Raw genomic sequence first — 19,535 nt, forward strand, 5'->3', positions numbered from 1 at the left:
ACGCACATGCACACACACACACCCCACTTGCAAGGTGCAAATTTGACTCAGATACAGAGGAAACTGTCATCAGTTCTGATGCGGCCTGTCATTTTTGGTCTATTTCAGTCAAAGCATATGTGGCACAAGCTGAGGACTCTTGTTTAAGACTACTTTTAAAGACAAAACTTATCTGGCAGACCAAAGTTCACAAATTAGCATAGCTGAACACAGCTTCCAAAAGATGGGAAAAGCAAGGGCCAGAACATCTCTTCCCATGTCTTTCCCACTTTTTCCTGAAAGGATCAGTACCCTGAACACACACACAAGACATAGTGTTCCCTTGGTCTGACATGCCCCTCCATGCCACAAGCTGGCTGTGAACAGAAGAGGGCAGGGAGATGGTCCTGGTCCAAGCAATCTGCGCCAGGTACCAGAAACAGTGCAGGGCGAGGAGCTGCACCTGCCACATGCCAATTTGCCCATCCCTGGGCACCAGCCCAGCAGGGTAGATAGATAGGCAGAAAACCAGCACTGCAGGAAAGCAGCAAGTGAGGCAGCTTGCATGCCTCGCCTGCACTGCAGTAGTGACGTACCCTAACTGGGAGTGCAGGAACTTGAGAGCGGTGAATGCTGGGAGCTAACAAACAGTGAGTAATAAAGGAGAGAAGCAAGTGCTGATAGCTAGAGACCAGGCAGATGTTCAGAGCGCACATAATTACAGTCTCTTACACTGCTGGCTTGACTCAGTGTTCCTCCCTTTCATATCAACTCAGTTTGCACTTAAATCAGTGAACACATCAGTGAACCATTGACCAATAGCTTTCTGGGTGGTGAAGGTGGATGGAAGAGAAGGGCAAATAACTTGCCCTGGCTAATTAGGGGGTTATTGCCAAAGCATGAGACCTAAGGACGGACGGGCAAAGAGATGCTGAGTTTCAAGCACAGAAACCAGCAGCATCAGAAATAATTTTTTTCCCCTTTCAGGAGAGCTTCTGCCAATTATGATAAATGAGCATGCACAGAGAAAGTAGTACAAAGTCATCCTTATTAGGCTGACTATTTTAAGGCTGCCCCAAAATATACCCAAGTGATTTTACTATGTCACCTAATTTAGGAGCCTTTTCAAAACTGAGGGGTTTGGGGACAGGGGGAAGCAGAGGAAGAGAGGAGAGAGTTTATCCTTTCAGGTGTCTGCTTACATAGTTTCTTCTGTATCACATTTGAAGTTATGAAGGCTTCAGGACAGGAACCCCAAGATCTGTTTGGCAGTTTGCTTGCCCAGCTGTAGCACAATCAACCAGCATCAACAAGTATCACTTTGGCACAGAGGCCTTGAGTCTGGACCGCACAGTTCCCAGGTATATAGCATGCTTTTTTTGTAACTTTAATACCAACAAGGCGAGCCTTTAGCTTCAGAGTACGTTCCCAATTCAAGTTCAGGTGTTGGGCTAAACATCAGTCATGCCATATACACTCACAGCTCTACATGAATATATGGAAAGGAAATTTGACAAATTTTGAAGCTGAAAGCATAACTCACTTCTTTAATGTAATTCATCTCCTCTTTCAGCTGATCAGCTGACCAGCCATAAACCACCATTTCTTTCTTATGGTTGTTGTCAGTTCGGTGCACGACGCCATACACCATCCCATGAGAGAGCTTCCCTGGAGACATGCCATTTGGTACATGATAGAGCTCCTTGAAAGTAAAAAAGAAAGAAGTTATGTACTAGAATAAAAAAAAAAAAAACCAAAAATACAGTAACATAGGGCCAGGAGAGACAGCCAACTATAGTGAAAGCACAACAGTACCTAAGAACACTAGTTCCCAAATACTTTGGGGCCAAACTGTCAACCTTCATGTTTTTGGGAAGATCAATGAGCAGTTTATAATTTATAGAGATGACAGAGATGTCTAACTTCCACTGGCTTTAATAGAAGTGGTATAGGTACAGCTTGAGATAACAGATTGGATTTGTGCAAGAAGAGGTAGAGGCATGTGAGAGAAAAAGTTATCCTGGCTTATTTTCATTCACCAACATGTGCTACTTTTCTGCATTCTTCCAGAGAATTGTCAGTTCTCACAGTTCCCTTTGAACTCTTTTAACCACAGAATTGCCCTTCACTCCCCAAACTCCCTGTTGCAGAAAATATAAAACTTCACAAATTTAATAAAAAATTTTAGAAAGTTCTCAGAAGAAACTGAACTTAAAATATTTTAGGCAAGGTTCCTTACGCAGAGCTCAGAAAAAATCTGCTTATCTTTGAGATAAACAAAAGTAGAATTTCAGTTCGCATTTAAAACTAATTAAGGACCTCCAAAGCAATCAAACATTCATTTCAGGGCTGCATTTCTCTTATAGAATTTGTAGAACTGACATTATAAGAGTTAAAGCAAAGCTATAAAACAGCATTCACATGGGTGTTCCAGTGTTATTAACTATTGTAGGAGGATAAAACTTTGAAATTAGGTCTTGATAGGTAAATAGAAAGGCTGTTTTAAAGTGCCTACATTTGTTACTTTAATGATCTGCAGAAATTTGTAAAAATGTACTTGTAATAATTGTATGTCACACTCTAAGGCACTCTTTGCAACAGACTTCTCTTATTCATCTCACCCATACAGTTAGTAAGAAAAAATAATCATGCAAACAGTAGGAATAATTTCCCTCCACATGTAAAGGGTTGGACTAGATGACCACTAGTGGTCCCTTCCAACCCTAAACATTCTATGATTCTATGATTCTATGCCCCTCCATGCCACAAGCTGGCTGTGAACAGAAGAGGGCAGGGAGATGGTCCTGGTCCAAGCAATCTGCGCCAGGTACCAGAAACAGTGCAGGGCGAGGAGCTGCACCTGCCACATGCCAATTTGCCCATCCCTGGGCACCAGCCCAGCAGGGTAGATAGATAGGCAGAAAACCAGCACTGCAGGAAACCAGCAAGTGAGGCAGCTTGCATGCCTCGCCTGCACTGCAGTAGTGACGTACCCTAACTGGGAGTGCAGGAACTTGAGAGCGGTGAATGCTGGGAGCTAACAAACAGTGAGTAATAAAGGAGAGAAGCAAGTGCTGATAGCTAGAGACCAGGCAGATGTTCAGAGCGCACATAATTACAGTCTCTTACACTGCTGGCTTGACTCAGTGTTCCTCCCTTTCATATCAACTCAGTTTGCACTTAAATCAGTGAACACATCAATGAACCATTGACCAATAGCTTTCTGGGTGGTGAAGGTGGATGGAAGAGAAGGGCAAATAACTTGCCCTGGCTAATTAGGGGGTTATTGCCAAAGCATGAGACCTAAGGACGGACGGGCAAAGAGATGCTGAGTTTCAAGCACAGAAACCAGCAGCATCAGAAATAATTTTTTTCCCCTTTCAGGAGAGCTTCTGCCAATTATGATAAATGAGCATGCACAGAGAAAGTAGTACAAAGTCATCCTTATTAGGCTGACTATTTTAAGGCTGCCCCAAAATATACCCAAGTGATTTTACTATGTCACCTAATTTAGGAGCCTTTTCAAAACTGAGGGGTTTGGGGACAGGGGGAAGCAGAGGAAGAGAGGAGAGAGTTTATCCTTTCAGGTGTCTGCTTACATAGTTTCTTCTGTATCACATTTGAAGTTATGAAGGCTTCAGGACAGGAACCCCAAGATCTGTTTGGCAGTTTGCTTGCCCAGCTGTAGCACAATCAACCAGCATCAACAAGTATCACTTTGGCACAGAGGCCTTGAGTCTGGACCGCACAGTTCCCAGGTATATAGCATGCTTTTTTTGTAACTTTAATACCAACAAGGCGAGCCTTTAGCTTCAGAGTACGTTCCCAATTCAAGTTCAGGTGTTGGGCTAAACATCAGTCATGCCATATACACTCACAGCTCTACATGAATATATGGAAAGGAAATTTGACAAATTTTGAAGCTGAAAGCATAACTCACTTCTTTAATGTAATTCATCTCCTCTTTCAGCTGATCAGCTGACCAGCCATAAACCACCATTTCTTTCTTATGGTTGTTGTCAGTTCGGTGCACGACGCCATACACCATCCCATGAGAGAGCTTCCCTGGAGACATGCCATTTGGTACATGATAGAGCTCCTTGAAAGTAAAAAAGAAAGAAGTTATGTACTAGAATAAAAAAAAAAAAAACCAAAAATACAGTAACATAGGGCCAGGAGAGACAGCCAACTATAGTGAAAGCACAACAGTACCTAAGAACACTAGTTCCCAAATACTTTGGGGCCAAACTGTCAACCTTCATGTTTTTGGGAAGATCAATGAGCAGTTTATAATTTATAGAGATGACAGAGATGTCTAACTTCCACTGGCTTTAATAGAAGTGGTATAGGTACAGCTTGAGATAACAGATTGGATTTGTGCAAGAAGAGGTAGAGGCATGTGAGAGAAAAAGTTATCCTGGCTTATTTTCATTCACCAACATGTGCTACTTTTCTGCATTCTTCCAGAGAATTGTCAGTTCTCACAGTTCCCTTTGAACTCTTTTAACCACAGAATTGCCCTTCACTCCCCAAACTCCCTGTTGCAGAAAATATAAAACTTCACAAATTTAATAAAAAATTTTAGAAAGTTCTCAGAAGAAACTGAACTTAAAATATTTTAGGCAAGGTTCCTTACGCAGAGCTCAGAAAAAATCTGCTTATCTTTGAGATAAACAAAAGTAGAATTTCAGTTCGCATTTAAAACTAATTAAGGACCTCCAAAGCAATCAAACATTCATTTCAGGGCTGCATTTCTCTTATAGAATTTGTAGAACTGACATTATAAGAGTTAAAGCAAAGCTATAAAACAGCATTCACATGGGTGTTCCAGTGTTATTAACTATTGTAGGAGGATAAAACTTTGAAATTAGGTCTTGATAGGTAAATAGAAAGGCTGTTTTAAAGTGCCTACATTTGTTACTTTAATGATCTGCAGAAATTTGTAAAAATGTACTTGTAATAATTGTATGTCACACTCTAAGGCACTCTTTGCAACAGACTTCTCTTATTCATCTCACCCATACAGTTAGTAAGAAAAAATAATCATGCAAACAGTAGGAATAATTTCCCTCCACATGTAAATAAATAAGCTACAAGGTCAAATGTAACCACCTGACCTGACTACTCACCTAGGCTCCCTTCTAATCAACCCAGAGAAACATCTTCTATAGCAATCATCTGAAATGAGTCAGTCTCCAGAAGTTCTAATTTCTGTTCTTGATTACAAAGAATCTAAACTACCTTAGATGAAGACATCCACATTATGGCTTTTTAAAAAGAAGGGAAAAAATATTCTAACCTAACTTTGAATATTTGCAAACTAGGAACCTAAAATTAGTGATTCTTTCTGAATAGAAAGTTAGAAAGACACAATCTTGGAAACACAGCTGTGCCTGCTTAGCTTTGCACATTGCCTTTGAAAGGCCAGTGCTGGGGACAAATCAGTTATAGGTAATCTTACTGAACTTACTTACTCACACCAGATGCACCAGCATACGGGTAAATTTGAGAATATTTACATCGACCTTAGAATACATTTGGGTTTGTTTTGTTGTTCAGTAATGACACTGTATGAAAACCCACAAACTTTGAGATTCTTTACTAATTAAGAGTTTAAGCAGTGTCTAAATACTCCCTTTGACACCAAACAGAGGCTGGAAGAGATGAAGCTCAACATCTTATATCCATCTGCAGCTGCATCCTAGAGAGTCTGCACTCCTTGCCATGAGAGACAGTGATGATAGCATCTGCAGTCTAAAGCAGTAGCACTTTCAGTTTTTAGCAGCCAAAGTAACACAACTGCGGTAGCAATGTAAGAATAAATACTTCTTTGGGTAAGGGAAAAATGAACAGGAAAATCTATTTGCATTAAGAAGAATGGGTAAAGCTAGACATTTGTTTTATATTGTGTCCCTCCCGCATGGCACTGACAGATTTTCTCAACACTGTAAATCCTACACATTTTCCTTTACCATATCATTAATAGCTTAAACCATTTTCCTGAAGCTGTGGGTGTGTGTGTGTGTGCAGGGCTGGGAGGGGAACAATCATGGAGCAGACACCTGATAAAGAATGTTTCAGGCAAAGAACAACAAAGCTATAAGCAATCATTTAAAAAGAAAGCCTTAAAACCACTTAATGAAAAAACATTGGGCAGCCAGCCCTACCTATACATGATATCATTTTGCACTTTGAAAACATCATATGCAAAGCTCATATCCTGATAATCAGAAGTTTCATAATTATGTATTATTGGGTTTTTTGCTTTGCTCTTTGGATACATACAAACAAAAACTCCACATACAATTTTTTTGAGAGGAGAGAAAATACAGAAACTAGACGGGGACATAACTCAAAACTTATTTGTGTTTGTTTGCTTCCAGGGTTGTACAGTTTCTTTGATAGTTTGATCGCAGCCCCTCCCCTGCATCTGGAGAATGGGATTACATAGAAGTTTCCATCTTCCTGATAACCAAATGAATAATCACTTTGATTGTTTAGAGGTTACTAAGGCGCCAGACACTGAATTCATAAGTCCATACCCTTTACCCCTAATCATTCATTTTTTTATAGGGTGGACAGCTGAATACCAGCAACTACCAAGATCCTTTGTGCCTCCAAAACATTAGCAGAATTGTTTAAAGTGCCGTTTGCAGAGCTCTGTATGAAAATTATGACCAAGTTCCTTATTTTTAGAATATTATAAACACATTCCTAAGACATGTTTTGAAGGACTTTTTTTTCCTCCCCCCCTCAGAGCTACAAATTCAGACCAATGGGTTTGCAGCTGGAGAATCATCCACGGAACTTACATATTTCACAGATGAATAGACTTAAATTTACATCATAATGGGCAGTACATGCAGGATTAAGTATGCACAAAGCCAGACTGGTTACATGTCTCTTGCAACGATGCTAAACTTGCCTGTTGTCTGTATTTGCACAAGCCTCCCAAGGTGCCTTTTTCACTTCTCTTTCAGAAGATTAAAAGAATCTCCATCATCTGTTGAGTGTTCCAGTTCTGCTGTGTACTACTTAAAATACAGGATATTGCTTTTACCCCCTCCTTATTCCTCCTTCATATTGCAATCCCCAAGCAAGTACCTGTTAAAATTTCAGTAGAGTTCTTGCTTGATTTAAAACTGTGTGAACCAACAGCTATACAAATAACTGCTCTCATATTTCTTTAATCTTTTTCCTTGCTGTTCTATTCCAGCTATGCTTATCTTCTACTCCCCCTTTTCTCTGGTTGGTAACTCTTAATTCCTACTCAGTGACCACTTGTTTCAGGGTTCAGCATATGCCCCAACAAAAAAGGGCTAACCTGATGCAGCCTCCTCTTAAGAGGAAGGGTTACAATCAGAAAACTTTGCTCCATGCAGGGATGAGAGGTGTATGTGTTGCTTTGCCTGTGGACTATTTTTTTAATACACCTTTGTTTCTAAAAGGAGGCCTGGCTGAATGGCTCAGTTCTCAAACTGCTCTACAGAACTGCATCACTAGTATGCATTGAGTACACTTTCTGCCAGTTTGTCTCCTCTCAATCTACTTCCATCCACCTTTGGTTATATTTCTCCCTTTGATTTTTTTTTTCCTTTTCTGCCTTGTCCTCTGCCTGTCCCCTGTTACATCCTCTTTCTCCCACATTTCCTCTTCCACAAATACTGGATTTTTCACATCCCCAAAGACTACAGAATGTTTTCTAAGTCAAATACTTTTCATTGTTTTCCTCTACGTCCCATACATATCATCATATTTTCCTGAGAAGGTCCTCGCTTGCCTCCATGTCTCCACTCTGATCTGCAGTGAGGCATCTCAGCGATGATAACACAGTAAGTAAATACATGCAACTATTTAGGAGCAAGTAAATACTGAAAAGCTAACCAGAAGAGTACTTGAAGATGGAGGTTTTGTTAGATTAGTTAACCTTTGCTGTTTAAGGTCAAAATATCAGCCAGGTCCAGAGTACATGGAAGTTCTTGCTCCCCACCTGCCTATGCACTTGCTGTGCTGGAACAAGTGCAGTTGTTGCCCCAAATTGTGCTCAAAATCCCTTCTGATGTAAGATGCTGATCTGAAAAGGCAGACTTAGCTTAAACAACTTGTGAATATTTCTTTGCACCTATAGTCAGTTATGTGACAGTTCAAGGTAATAGCAAGAACACATCATGTTGGTGCACTTGAATACTATAGCAGCTTCCAGGAACATGCTTTGTCTATGTTGCAGCAAGAGTTGGTGTGATCACACAACATGTACTAAAGAAACACAGACTGTGTTTACTTAATTAATAAATATTTAAAACAGAAGCCTACACCCCAAGGTTGCAAAAGTCTTGATAATTGCCATGCATCCTGTTTATGTCTCTGTCCAAGGAAGTAGCACAAGTAGCATGAAAGAGGTGAAGCAAAGACACTATAAAAACAAACCCTAAACATAAGTTGTTAGCTGCTTTTTGTATTACCCATAGTTTTATTGGCATTACATAATAGCACTGAGGGTTGATTTGCCTCCTAATCTATCTCCATAAGTTTTTGAAATGAAAGTCAGATACCCCCATACTTTATACTTTCTCCCTGCCCCAAAATTGGAAGCAAGTATCTTTATTTTGAGGACAAAGGACATCTAATGTAACAATTAGCACAATACTGGGTTTAGTACTCATATGGCCTTAAAATTTTGCTAAATCATCATCTGTTTACCTATGCCATCTAAAACCTCTTCTTTTAACTAATACTATATCAGTTAAGCAAGGCTTTATCTTTTCCTCAACCACCACATTCCAGAGGTTTCTGAAATACCGTTATCTTTTGCTTGTTCACTAGTTATACAAGGAACAAAAACATTCACATTGTTACTTAGGTTACATATTTTCTGTTCAGTAAAATGACAAAGTTATAATATTGAGCTCACCAAGGGAAGTTACTGTGCTCTGACAAAAGGTAGCTATGTTTTAATGTTTTTTTCATATTCCTTTACAGCCAATGCAATTTATAATACATTTAGGGATGTTTCATATATAAATAGTATTAAAATAGGGAAAATATGAGTGTTCTTAAATTCATGACATGAAGTAAGAAGCATTGTTTAACAGATTCCAACTTCTAGGTCTCCTTTAAACGTTGAATTTAGGTGCCTGTCTCAGAAAGTAGAAGTGACAGGTATTATACAAAGTCATATCTGATCAATGAAATCTGTACACAGAACATCAATGTTTATACACTAAGAAAATGAGATAAAAAACTACAGCAGTAACTACAGAAGTCAGTGGAATTCTGTGGTTTTTACATAGTGCTGTTTTTAAATGAAGGTATTGCTTAATTAGTACACATCAAAAATCAAGCCATCAGCACACCAGAGAGGCTGAGAAACAGTAACATCAGCCACCTGTAGCAGGTGAACCACATTTGTTATGACACAACTTCTGCTGTGCTGATGGGAGTGGGCTGGCAGCAGCAGATCAGCAGAGAAAATAGGCACTGTCCTAGATTCAACGTGCACAACAGCCCCGTGTTCATTGCACTCATATTCTTTGATCTGGGCCTGACACAAGTTTCTGCTTGATTCTCTCTACCACATACAGGAGCAAATTCCCCTTCTGGCTTCTTCACAGCCTACTTTTTTGCTGGAGAAAAAAATATTTGCTATGCTTCTGTATTCCTGCTTGGTAAGCAAAAAGAGTTTCACCTCTTGGTTGGATGCTTTAAAAACATAAGAAAATTAATGAGTTTGAGGATATAAACTCTAACTGGCACTTTGGCTGTATAAGACTAAACACTTCTCAAACTCTGTTGGAAGCCACAAAGACAGGAAAGTAATGCAAATTTCTAGAATGTTATCTCATTTTCATTCTCTTGTCCATGTGTCCAACTGAAAAAGAAAATACATATCTCCATATTCTGCCCTCAAATGCCTAGCTGCAGCTTCCAATGACACTTCCAAATTTAGTCATGACAGCGAAGAAAGGGACTGACGGATAAAAATAAGACCAATCCCAAACAGGGACAATACAGTTGTCTGGTGGCCCTTTATTATGCAAGACAAGGCAGGCTTCAGGACATGCAGATTTTGCATGCAATCTGATGAGCACAATATTCTTTTGTACTTCATGGTGAAGTAAACAGCCTCAAACTACTGTCATCCATTGTCTATCTTTAACAGAAGTAATTGAACAAAATCAGGATAGTTTCAGATTCTCTCTACCTAAAGTGCTAACAATTCAGAGATATTTAGCAGTAGGCTTTTATCCTGTAAAAAGCAAACAATCAACCAACCAGCCCCTACTTGTGACTTCAGTTCTCATATGGTTCTTTCAAGGTATCATAGCCTAAATATGAGTATAAAAATCCAGCCTGACACACTGGAGCACAAGCTCACTCCCCCTTCAGTTTTTGAGATCAACTTCTCACTGTGTGCCATCTGCCAGCCTTTCACAAAGGAGGGGAGAGGCCATCCTAGTGCCGTAATGCCTGCAGCAATTTTCTTGCAACTGCCCAGATCCACCATTTTATTTTAATCTCTTACACTGGTTCATTTTTATTTCATGGATATATAGTAATACAAAAAGTCACTCTAGAAATTTAATGCACTGATACAGATTTGATGAAATACAGCATACATTTTCTGCTAAACTTGGACGACAATGAAAAAGGCTAAGCTAACAGCTGCTAACGTAACCAATAAAGAATTAGTTCTGATCTGACATCAAGCTCCAAAAGAAGTTATTGGGAGGATGAGCACTAGCAAAGAGCTTCTGTGCAGTTCACTACCTGATTTTGAAACTGAAACATCTCTTAATGGTACTAAGCCCCAGGAAGATACAGAAAAGTAAGAAATGATCAGTAAGCCATCACACTATGTCACATTAGGGCAGCTCAAAATCACCTCCTTCTAATGAAAGATTCGAAAGAGGAGATTACAACCAAATGTCACGCCACGGTATATTTATAGTTTTATGGCATTCCCTTCGACACAGCAAGGTCTCTGCACTCCTCCCTCACCAGCAGCAGGCAGAGGCAGAAAAGAGATTGTCTCCAGCACTTGTCCTGCCGAAACAGGAGAGCGCCTGGCAGCCAGGCTCAGACTGCCTGATCTGCCTGAGCGCTCGAGCAAAAACTATACAATCCCACAGATCACCCCTGCAGTTATTTCCATAAATCATGCTAAGATATTTTAAATACCAAGAACATTTTCCATATTCCCGTTTTCCTAATACTCAGCATTTAAAGACAGCACAGAACTCTACATTCCAGCAAGAGACCTGCTGTTGAATTTGATTCTTGGTGAAGCTGTATTTTTTGACCTTAAATTGTGAAGTGCAAGACAGAAAACTGACCAGAAAACAGAAAAACTATTTTCTATTATCCCTATTTCCAAGAAGGGGGCACAGTTCTCATAGGACCGTGTGAGGATTATTTAACATTTGTAAAACCTGTTATTCTCAAAGCGCTTTAACTAATTTCATTAACATTCAGTCAGTTGAACATGGGTGGATCAGCAGAGATATCTGATCACTGCTTTTAAAAGATGCTTTTTTTTTTTAAATTTAAAAAAGCGTGACTAGTCAAGAGTCCTGTGTACACTGTAAGTTACTGTGTAACTAATTAAATAAAGCAACACATTACATAGACAATAAAAATCTACAGGTAATTAGTGCCTTGTTTTAGAGACATGAGGAAAAAACAGTTCGTGATCAGAGATTTTTTTTGTAGCTGCTTCTATACATTATGATGATACAATCTGTAAGGCTATTTTTTAAATCACATAAAGACCATAAAACACAAGTAGATGGCACAATTACTGTGTTTTTTAATTGCTACGAAATTGACTAATTAGATCCCATCTAGCTCTGAAAGCTGTATATATGCTTTCTAAAAGTCTTTAAATTGTGTAAAAGTACTGAATTTTAGAAAACTACTCAGAACATACAATAATTAAATTACATACCATTTTTTTGGTCTCAACTAAAAAGGACCCATCTCTTCCAAATCACCGTGCAATATACTAGAATGTTAGATGAGCCCAATAATGTATTTATCATCTTTCATATCCTTTCCTTGACATTCCCTCAGTCCCCCAGAGAAAAAAAATGGTCACATAAGAAAGTCACTACAAATTGTCCAAGCCCTAATCATTCACACTCCTATTATTACACTACCCAGCACAGTAAAGTGAGTAAGCCATGAGTCAATAGCTATCCTCCTCAAAAACAAACTTACATTACTCTTAGGGCAATTGGCCCATATGTTTAGGCCAGTCTGAGGGTTTCTGCAATCAGATACAAACTGACAGAGACTGACAGAGTAAGTGGTAGGGGAAGCTACTCTAAGTGCTATAACTAAACACCTCTGTATGAAATGAATTATTACTGTTTAATGGTGGCCCAAATTTAGTTTGCATTAAAGCCTCTTTAATCCATTCTGTAAGTAACATTTATAGATCCTTAAGGACCCATTACTCTGCCAGAACTGTGTATGAAAACCTGAGTGTATACAAGATTCCAGCACAAGAGATATGTGATTGGGAATCTTTTATCTGACCATTTTACATTGCATTTATTTTATTTCTTTAAAATGTTGGTCTGAGTCATTTTACAGTTACTTTTGCTTCTGAGTACTACTAAGAAATTATTTCAAATAAATCCTATTGTTGTTTTGCTTTCTACTGTCATATTGCTCTTCAGACACTGGGTCTGGTAAACTTAGCCAGATTTTGGTTTATCAAAGTGTAAACGTGATGAAGCTGTGGAGCCTGTCCAGCTTCCCTTTCTAGTCTCCATCCTTAAGAGAAATTAAACATCACCTATTGCTCTGAAACAGCTCTTGAAGAACAAGTTCTGCACCAAAGCAGCTGTTAAGATTTTTTTTGTATGTGCACGCTATTTGCTTCTACAAAATATTGCCCTTCTGAATGCTTCTCCACACGTAACCTTCAAATCACTTTCACTACAGAACAATCTTGAATTTGTTATTTTGTATTTCTTATTAGTACATCACCAGTTACCAAAATTAGCCAACACAGCAAAACATCGAATTCCCAGGCAAGCCAGCTCCCACACACCTTAAGGCTCAAATCTTGCATACTGTTAAGCCTACATGAAACATAAAATCCCCTTCAGGTGAGGATCAAGATCCTGTTTAATGCAAGACCCTGCTCTTGATAGCAGTTTCTTACTCTTTATATTATATAAATATTAAATATTTATATATTAGACTTATATTTATTTATATATTGTTATTATATTATATTATTTAATATGAATATTAAATAATCAAGTCTTAAAGGTAAGTCAGTAACAAATTATGTACAGTTCCTGTGCTGTTCCTCTACTACTGTCCTATTTTACATGCAGTTTTGGTATCCCCAGCTTCAAGTCTCAGGCTCAAAGCTCACAGCTGACTTGCTCAGCTTCCACATGTTCCTCACTCTTCCAAGATGACTGGGCTTTGGACTCACAAAACAACTAATATCAGCTTCTGTGGATGGCAATATTTACTCCTTATTTATGCAGAATTTAACTTTGATTCTTCAAACTTACGTTTTTCTTTCTTTCAGGTTCCTTTGCTCCCTGTTCAGGCTGTGAGCCTTCATCAGGTGGTACTGTTAAGCGTAACCTACAGACATTCATCTGAAAGAAAAATAAAGATTTGCTTTTAGATTTAAGTGTTACAAAAAATTATTTTAATAGCTTGCTTTACAGAATGAACTGTACTAACATTCAAGTTTTAATTTACTGTTTTCTACCTCTGCCACATAGCTGACAAAAGATTATTTTTTAAATGTTAGAGGGGGTTTTTAGCCGGCAAGAAATAATTCAAGGGCATCCCCATAATTACATACCTGAAATAGCAAAAATCCATTTCAATCAACGTGTTCTTATGTACTCATAAATGACATTGAGAGCTGAGATAACAGAACAATGAACATAATTTTCAAGTTTCTCAGTTGCTTGCAGATTTGGCATACTTTTAATCTTCAAAAGGGATTATTTAGAAACACCAAGTGTATTCTGGAGTCAATGCCTCTTTTCTATTCACTATAGAAGTATTTGATCCAAGGAAACCTCAGTAACGCAATTCTACTGAATGCAAGTAGGAATATTATGGAAATCTGATACATACAAGTTTTACAAACTAAGCTTCAGAACGCTTCAGAGAAAATTTAAGAGGTATTGTTTCCTATCTGATTCCAGAAAAGCCATTCTCTTGTGGAGGAAACAGGCCAACAGGGTTGATACCTTTCTATCCCCAACTGCAGTTTGCCTTGCTTTTGGCTGAGAGATCTTTGGCGTAATATTTTCAAAGCAACACATTTCATACATGAACCTTGGTTAAAACTTTCATTCTTAGTCCTATTCATAAGACATTTTTGTGGAAAAAAAACCTGTAAGTCCTAAACAGAGCATAACAAATGATGAAAAGAGAAATTAATTTGTCCAAATTTGAAGCTGCACAATTTCTTCCCATGAAATACCAGCTGTCTGTTGACAACAAACAGAACTCTTAAAGCTCTTCCTCAAAATGTCCAAAATACCTCTTTCATGATTACTGTGGGCCATCACCACTGTTCTTCTATAGCCCAGCATTTCATCTGATCTAGATCTCTCTAGTTTCTCCTAACTACTTACCTCCAGTTGTGCTGAATGTGTACTTTCTCTCTGAATTACACCTTTCCACTGCACTTGCCCAAGCTCACAGCTCATGTCTTGGTCATTACAGCACTTCCTTTTGCCTTGAAAATGGTAATGGTGCTCTGCTCACAGACATTCAGAGCACAGCAGCAAAGTCATTTTCATAGACCCTGAATTTTACCATTTTATAATTCACTTCTTCCAATTGTCTCTCATATCAATTAAGATAACTTGACTTGACTTTCAAGGCTCTTTACAACAGCACCTCCTCAAAGCACCACTATTCAGCATCACGACAGGGATTCCCATTTTCCCTGTTTCTAAATAATGGACCTTCTTCAACTTTTCAAACAAGCTTTAACTTCTTCCTCTTCCTCAGCAAAAGCAATTGGAAGAACTATCCACAAATATGTGCAGCAACTTCACTATTTCCCATCCAGCTCTTCCTGTAAATCTGTTGAGATGACAAATCAACAGTGTTTAGACTACCGGTATGCTGTCAACTGTATTAAAAAAATGCTACTTTGTATTGCCTCCCATCTTCCTCTCTCAGTTTGGTCTTTTAGGTCTGCAAGGCCTTCTACCAATAAGGAACAGTGTCCTGAGATACAGATAAAGTTCCTTATAAAATATGTGAGCTGTGCCTGTATTATGAAGAAGAAAAAAAAAGTAGTCTGTAATAAGATCAAGGTGAAATATAACCTACTCTTTAGACACATCTGTAGAGGCTACTTTTTGTGCAGTGGGGTCCTCACTGTTAATTCATCATTCAGCTGTATGCTAGCAAATCTAGAACAAGAAGCCACAGAGAAAGTGACATAAAACCCCCAAAACTTAGTATAAAAGCAGGCAATGCTTTCATATTTGCTAAAGAATTCTGAAACAATGAAATGCATTTAAAATGATGAATCCTTGCACATTGGCTTTTGACACTGATTGACTGCTATGTTTGTTCATCTGAGAACACCAGATTCTCCTCATTCCTTCCTACAAGTTAGTTATCAAGATATATTAATAATAAACTCCTCAACTTTGGAGCTCATTGATTTTTAAGGTAGTTCATACCACCTTTTCTCACCTATTTAATTTCCATTTCCCCCTGCTCTTTCTTCCCATTAATTTAGCAAGGTTCTTTCCTCTTAAAGCATGCCTGTTTACAACAAGAAGGGAAACAGAGTCTGGCATTCCTCCATGTCGGCAAACAAAGAAAGACCAGACCCATAAATAGGAAACAGAACTGGATTTGTGCTGTGCTGTGCAGGAAGTGCTAGACGAGGCCAACTTTTTCTTACAGTGATTTGAAATGAAGGAAAACTGGACTAAAAGGAATGAAAGGATTGTGAGGAGACAACATGACAAAAAACTCAAATAAATAGAAACAGATAACTGGCAACTCAAAATTCAGAGAAATGGAGTTGTGTATGATTCTCCGAAGCTGGCAAATAGCTTGCCTGTTAGTCAGTATGGGACTAATTATAGCCAACATACTTATAAATTCACAGTGCAGTGATTGTAAATAAATAATTATCCCCATACCTGTATACCAGTTAGTGAATCATGAGTCCCTGACACATCACAGCAATTGATGTGTTACAGGGTTACTATGAAGGAAATCACAGAAGCCTAGTACAGATGGCAAAATCACAACAACTAGGTTGGAAACATAAATTAGTAACAGTAGTCTGTTGAGACTAAAAATGTACAATCAAAGGGTTGTTATCCTTTAAACTGTTTTTCTTGCCCTTTTCACATTGCCTTCTCTATAACCTCCCGAATGACATTGTTTTTCCCCATTCCCTCGTTCCCATGCCAGCTCCTTACTTTTAAAACACCTCAAATCAGTATCATATTTTTGGCAGTATTTCTGATACTAAGAAAGGTTTTAATACTTTACTTTGCAGCCTGTTGAGTGCGAATGCCAAACAGACGTGGCATTTGCAATCATCTAAGGATTCCAGCCTTGAAGTCATGCCCAGTGAGGCTTGTATGGCAGCGGCAAAGCACCACCCAATTCCTTGCTAGGACAAACTTATACAGGCTGTACTCTGGTTTATAACAATAGGACTTCCCTGGCAAAAGAGCAGCAAATGTATAAAGTAGCCATTCACTCCTGCTCCTCCTGGTCCACAGATGATGCACTCAACCTAAGGACAGAACTACAGACCAATCTGTTAAAATTCAAGAACACTATAGAGATTGGAAGGGAAAACCAACAGGCACTGCTTTTTCCTCTAACCTCCAGAAGCAATTATGAATACTGTACCTATGCTGTTCTTGCTATGCAGTGCTTCCTGAAGAAACAACACACTGTACTGTTTGTTGACAAGTTTACTTGACCAAATAATGAGGAGGCTCACATGGAAATTACAGCAAGCCCTCCTCCAACAGCAAAAAACTGCTGCAAGGATTTCGTTTCCATTTTAAGGCATCACATCAGGAAAAGCCTCGACTCGGTGGCAAACAGTGGCAGAATAATGTGCAACTGAGGATGAAGGCGTAATTCCCAGAAACAAATTGGGTTATGCAGGGAGAAAGCGGGGGAGAGAATGAAAGAGAACTCCCCTAGCAGGGAAAAGGCTGTGATTCAATTTCCTTCAACTGCTGACTGACAGTAAGAACAAGTGAGGAAAACCAGGGACAGACATGTCTTCCACCCTACCTTTATGTCATTGACATTGCAACTTGGTGAGCATAACTTTTAAAAAGAAGTACTGGGTAGAAGAAGAGCTAGGTATCAGGTTTTCTAGAATGTCAGATTTCAGTATGATTTGCAGCATCTGTAGCTTTGGCAAGCCAACAATATAAGTTATCTTAATTGTGCCAACATTTTATGTTCACTCCTAGCTTTTTGACACCAAAAACCTGCGAGCAGATCTGACATAATTTGCGAAACAAATACACAGACAGGAAAACAAAGACTGACAGGTTCAGCCCAGCACAACACCAGACAGCAATAGTTTGCTGAGTGCAATGGAAATTAACATGAGAAGACATGCTCTTTTAACAAATGTCTGAGAGGCTAGTGGGACAGCATAGATGACAGCTACTGCAATATAGCAGTTAAGAAAAAAGCCAATCTAGGTTAGCTAAAAATGTTAAGAATTCATGGCCCAGATCCACAATCCACATTCATGTTTACCATCCTACTCAAATCACTAGGTGCAACTTAAAACAAATACAAATGACAGGTTCAGTTTGAGTAATGTTCTCCCCCCCCCAAACAAAGCACCCAGAAAGGCACTGATCATAGTTAACTATGTAGTGAAATAATTACAGAGCTAGCATTAAAATAATGAACAATGTTGTTATAGAATAACCAAAGTTACTAGTACAGCAATAGAAAAAAACAAACGGTTCTACTAACAGCCAGTCCCATTCTAAGATTTTTACAGTACCTCCACAGGGAAGATGTGGTTCAATATTGATCTAGCTTCAGAAGAACTTTAGAGTTAACATCACCAGAATTTAATATTATTAACCTTTATAATGTCCGTTAATAAAATGGTTGGGGGATAACATGTTTGTTGAGTAACTATCCACTAATGGCCAAAAATCTCTGCCTAAGATCTGATGTTAGTTTTAGACTTTTGAAGGTGAAAGCAGACAAGATGTAGGTGTTCAATTTCAGTCAGTCCTAAAAAGGAAAAAAGAAAGTGCTTCCTTTGGTCATTTATCTGTTGATTAGCCTGCTCCATTTAGAAAACCTCTGCTATGAGATTGCCCACACAATTAAAGGGCACTTTTCCTGTGACCACAGGCACACAGGGATGTGACACACATCTTTCATTTATTCAGCAGTTATTCTGTCTTCCTCCCCTCTTTTGACAACTCATGGTAAGGGAGTCACTTTTCACTAAAAAAAGGAACAGCAGCTTCCCAGTTGGTTTTATTTGCAAATTAGGTTTTTACCAGTTTCCTTAAGTGAATGTATCAAATACAGTTTATTTTACATCATCCCTGGCAAATATATTATGGGGATGAAAATAAGAAAATTATTACTTAAACACAAAGTCTCTTAGCTTTGACTTCTTTAAGAAATACTAGAACAGGAAAACTCAATGGGAACACAGAAGATATGTAGGGAACATAGCCATGATTTCCAAGTCATCTTAATTTTTCCACATATATGAGCAGTTTCATTTTTATTAAGGCCAGGAACTTTTTCTGTGGAAGAGCCTGACTCTTATGTTATCATGTAAAACACGGCAACATGACATTCTTCATTGTTTCAATTATGAACTCATATTTTTGGAGTGTCAGAACAATCACGAAGTAATTCAAGAAGCGTCACAATCACACAATTGTCTTTCTTTGTAAGGTCAAGCTTATCACTTACTTCGATTTATTTCTTCACACATGGAATGCGCACTCACAATGATAGCAGTGTGGTTACAGCAGCAGAAAAGGGCTATTTAAAGCAGGGTGGCTGTAGTGACATTCCTGTCATATCTGCCAGAGTTTTAACAACTTTTTAGAAGCATTTCCTAACAGATCAATGCATGGATATTATTTAGCTCATTCATGAAAATGACACGAAACCCCCAATTAATCATATTTCTGCATCTGAGGAACTCATTATAAAAATAAATTACTATTGCCATCTAAATCATTACAGTGAGCTTCCTCCTGATAGATAGCGCCTGGACAGGCAAGTTCTCAGGTGTAAATACCAAGGCGCGGGGAGGTGGGGGGGAAGTCTCCAACACAAGCACACCTTCCTCGCAGGATTCCAGAAGAGCAGACAGGGACTAGCACTAACAAAAGCCTTGCAGGACACCCCAAAAGCTCTCCATTTCCCAGCGCCTACAACGAACGCGCAAAAAGATGTTCTTGCACACCGCAAGCTTCACCTGAAAACACCTAAAATAAGCAAGAAAAAAAAAAAAAAAGCTCTCCACAGCTAAACTACAAGCGGGGGGTTGGGGGTGT

At 38.8% G+C, this 19,535-nt stretch overlaps 1 protein-coding gene across 1 annotated transcript in view; it reads right to left on the reverse strand.

The window, feature by feature from the left end:
- Positions 1–14,678, reverse strand: part of LOC104130772 (myocardial zonula adherens protein) — a 55,764-nt gene extending 41,086 nt beyond the window's left edge. The window contains exons 1-3 of the mRNA XM_035899539.1: positions 14,604–14,678; positions 13,515–13,604; positions 3,920–4,078 (exon numbers count right to left, since the gene is read on the reverse strand). Of these exons, the coding sequence (XP_035755432.1) occupies positions 3,920–4,078; positions 13,515–13,604; positions 14,604–14,678 (324 nt within the window). The remainder of the gene's footprint in view (positions 1–3,919; positions 4,079–13,514; positions 13,605–14,603) is intronic.
- Positions 14,679–19,535: the final 4,857 nt, after the last annotated feature.

Source organism: Egretta garzetta, unplaced genomic scaffold (assembly GCF_000687185.1).
Source record: "Egretta garzetta isolate BGI_Z169 unplaced genomic scaffold, ASM68718v1 scaffold287, whole genome shotgun sequence".
Lineage (NCBI taxonomy): Eukaryota > Metazoa > Chordata > Aves > Pelecaniformes > Ardeidae > Egretta > Egretta garzetta.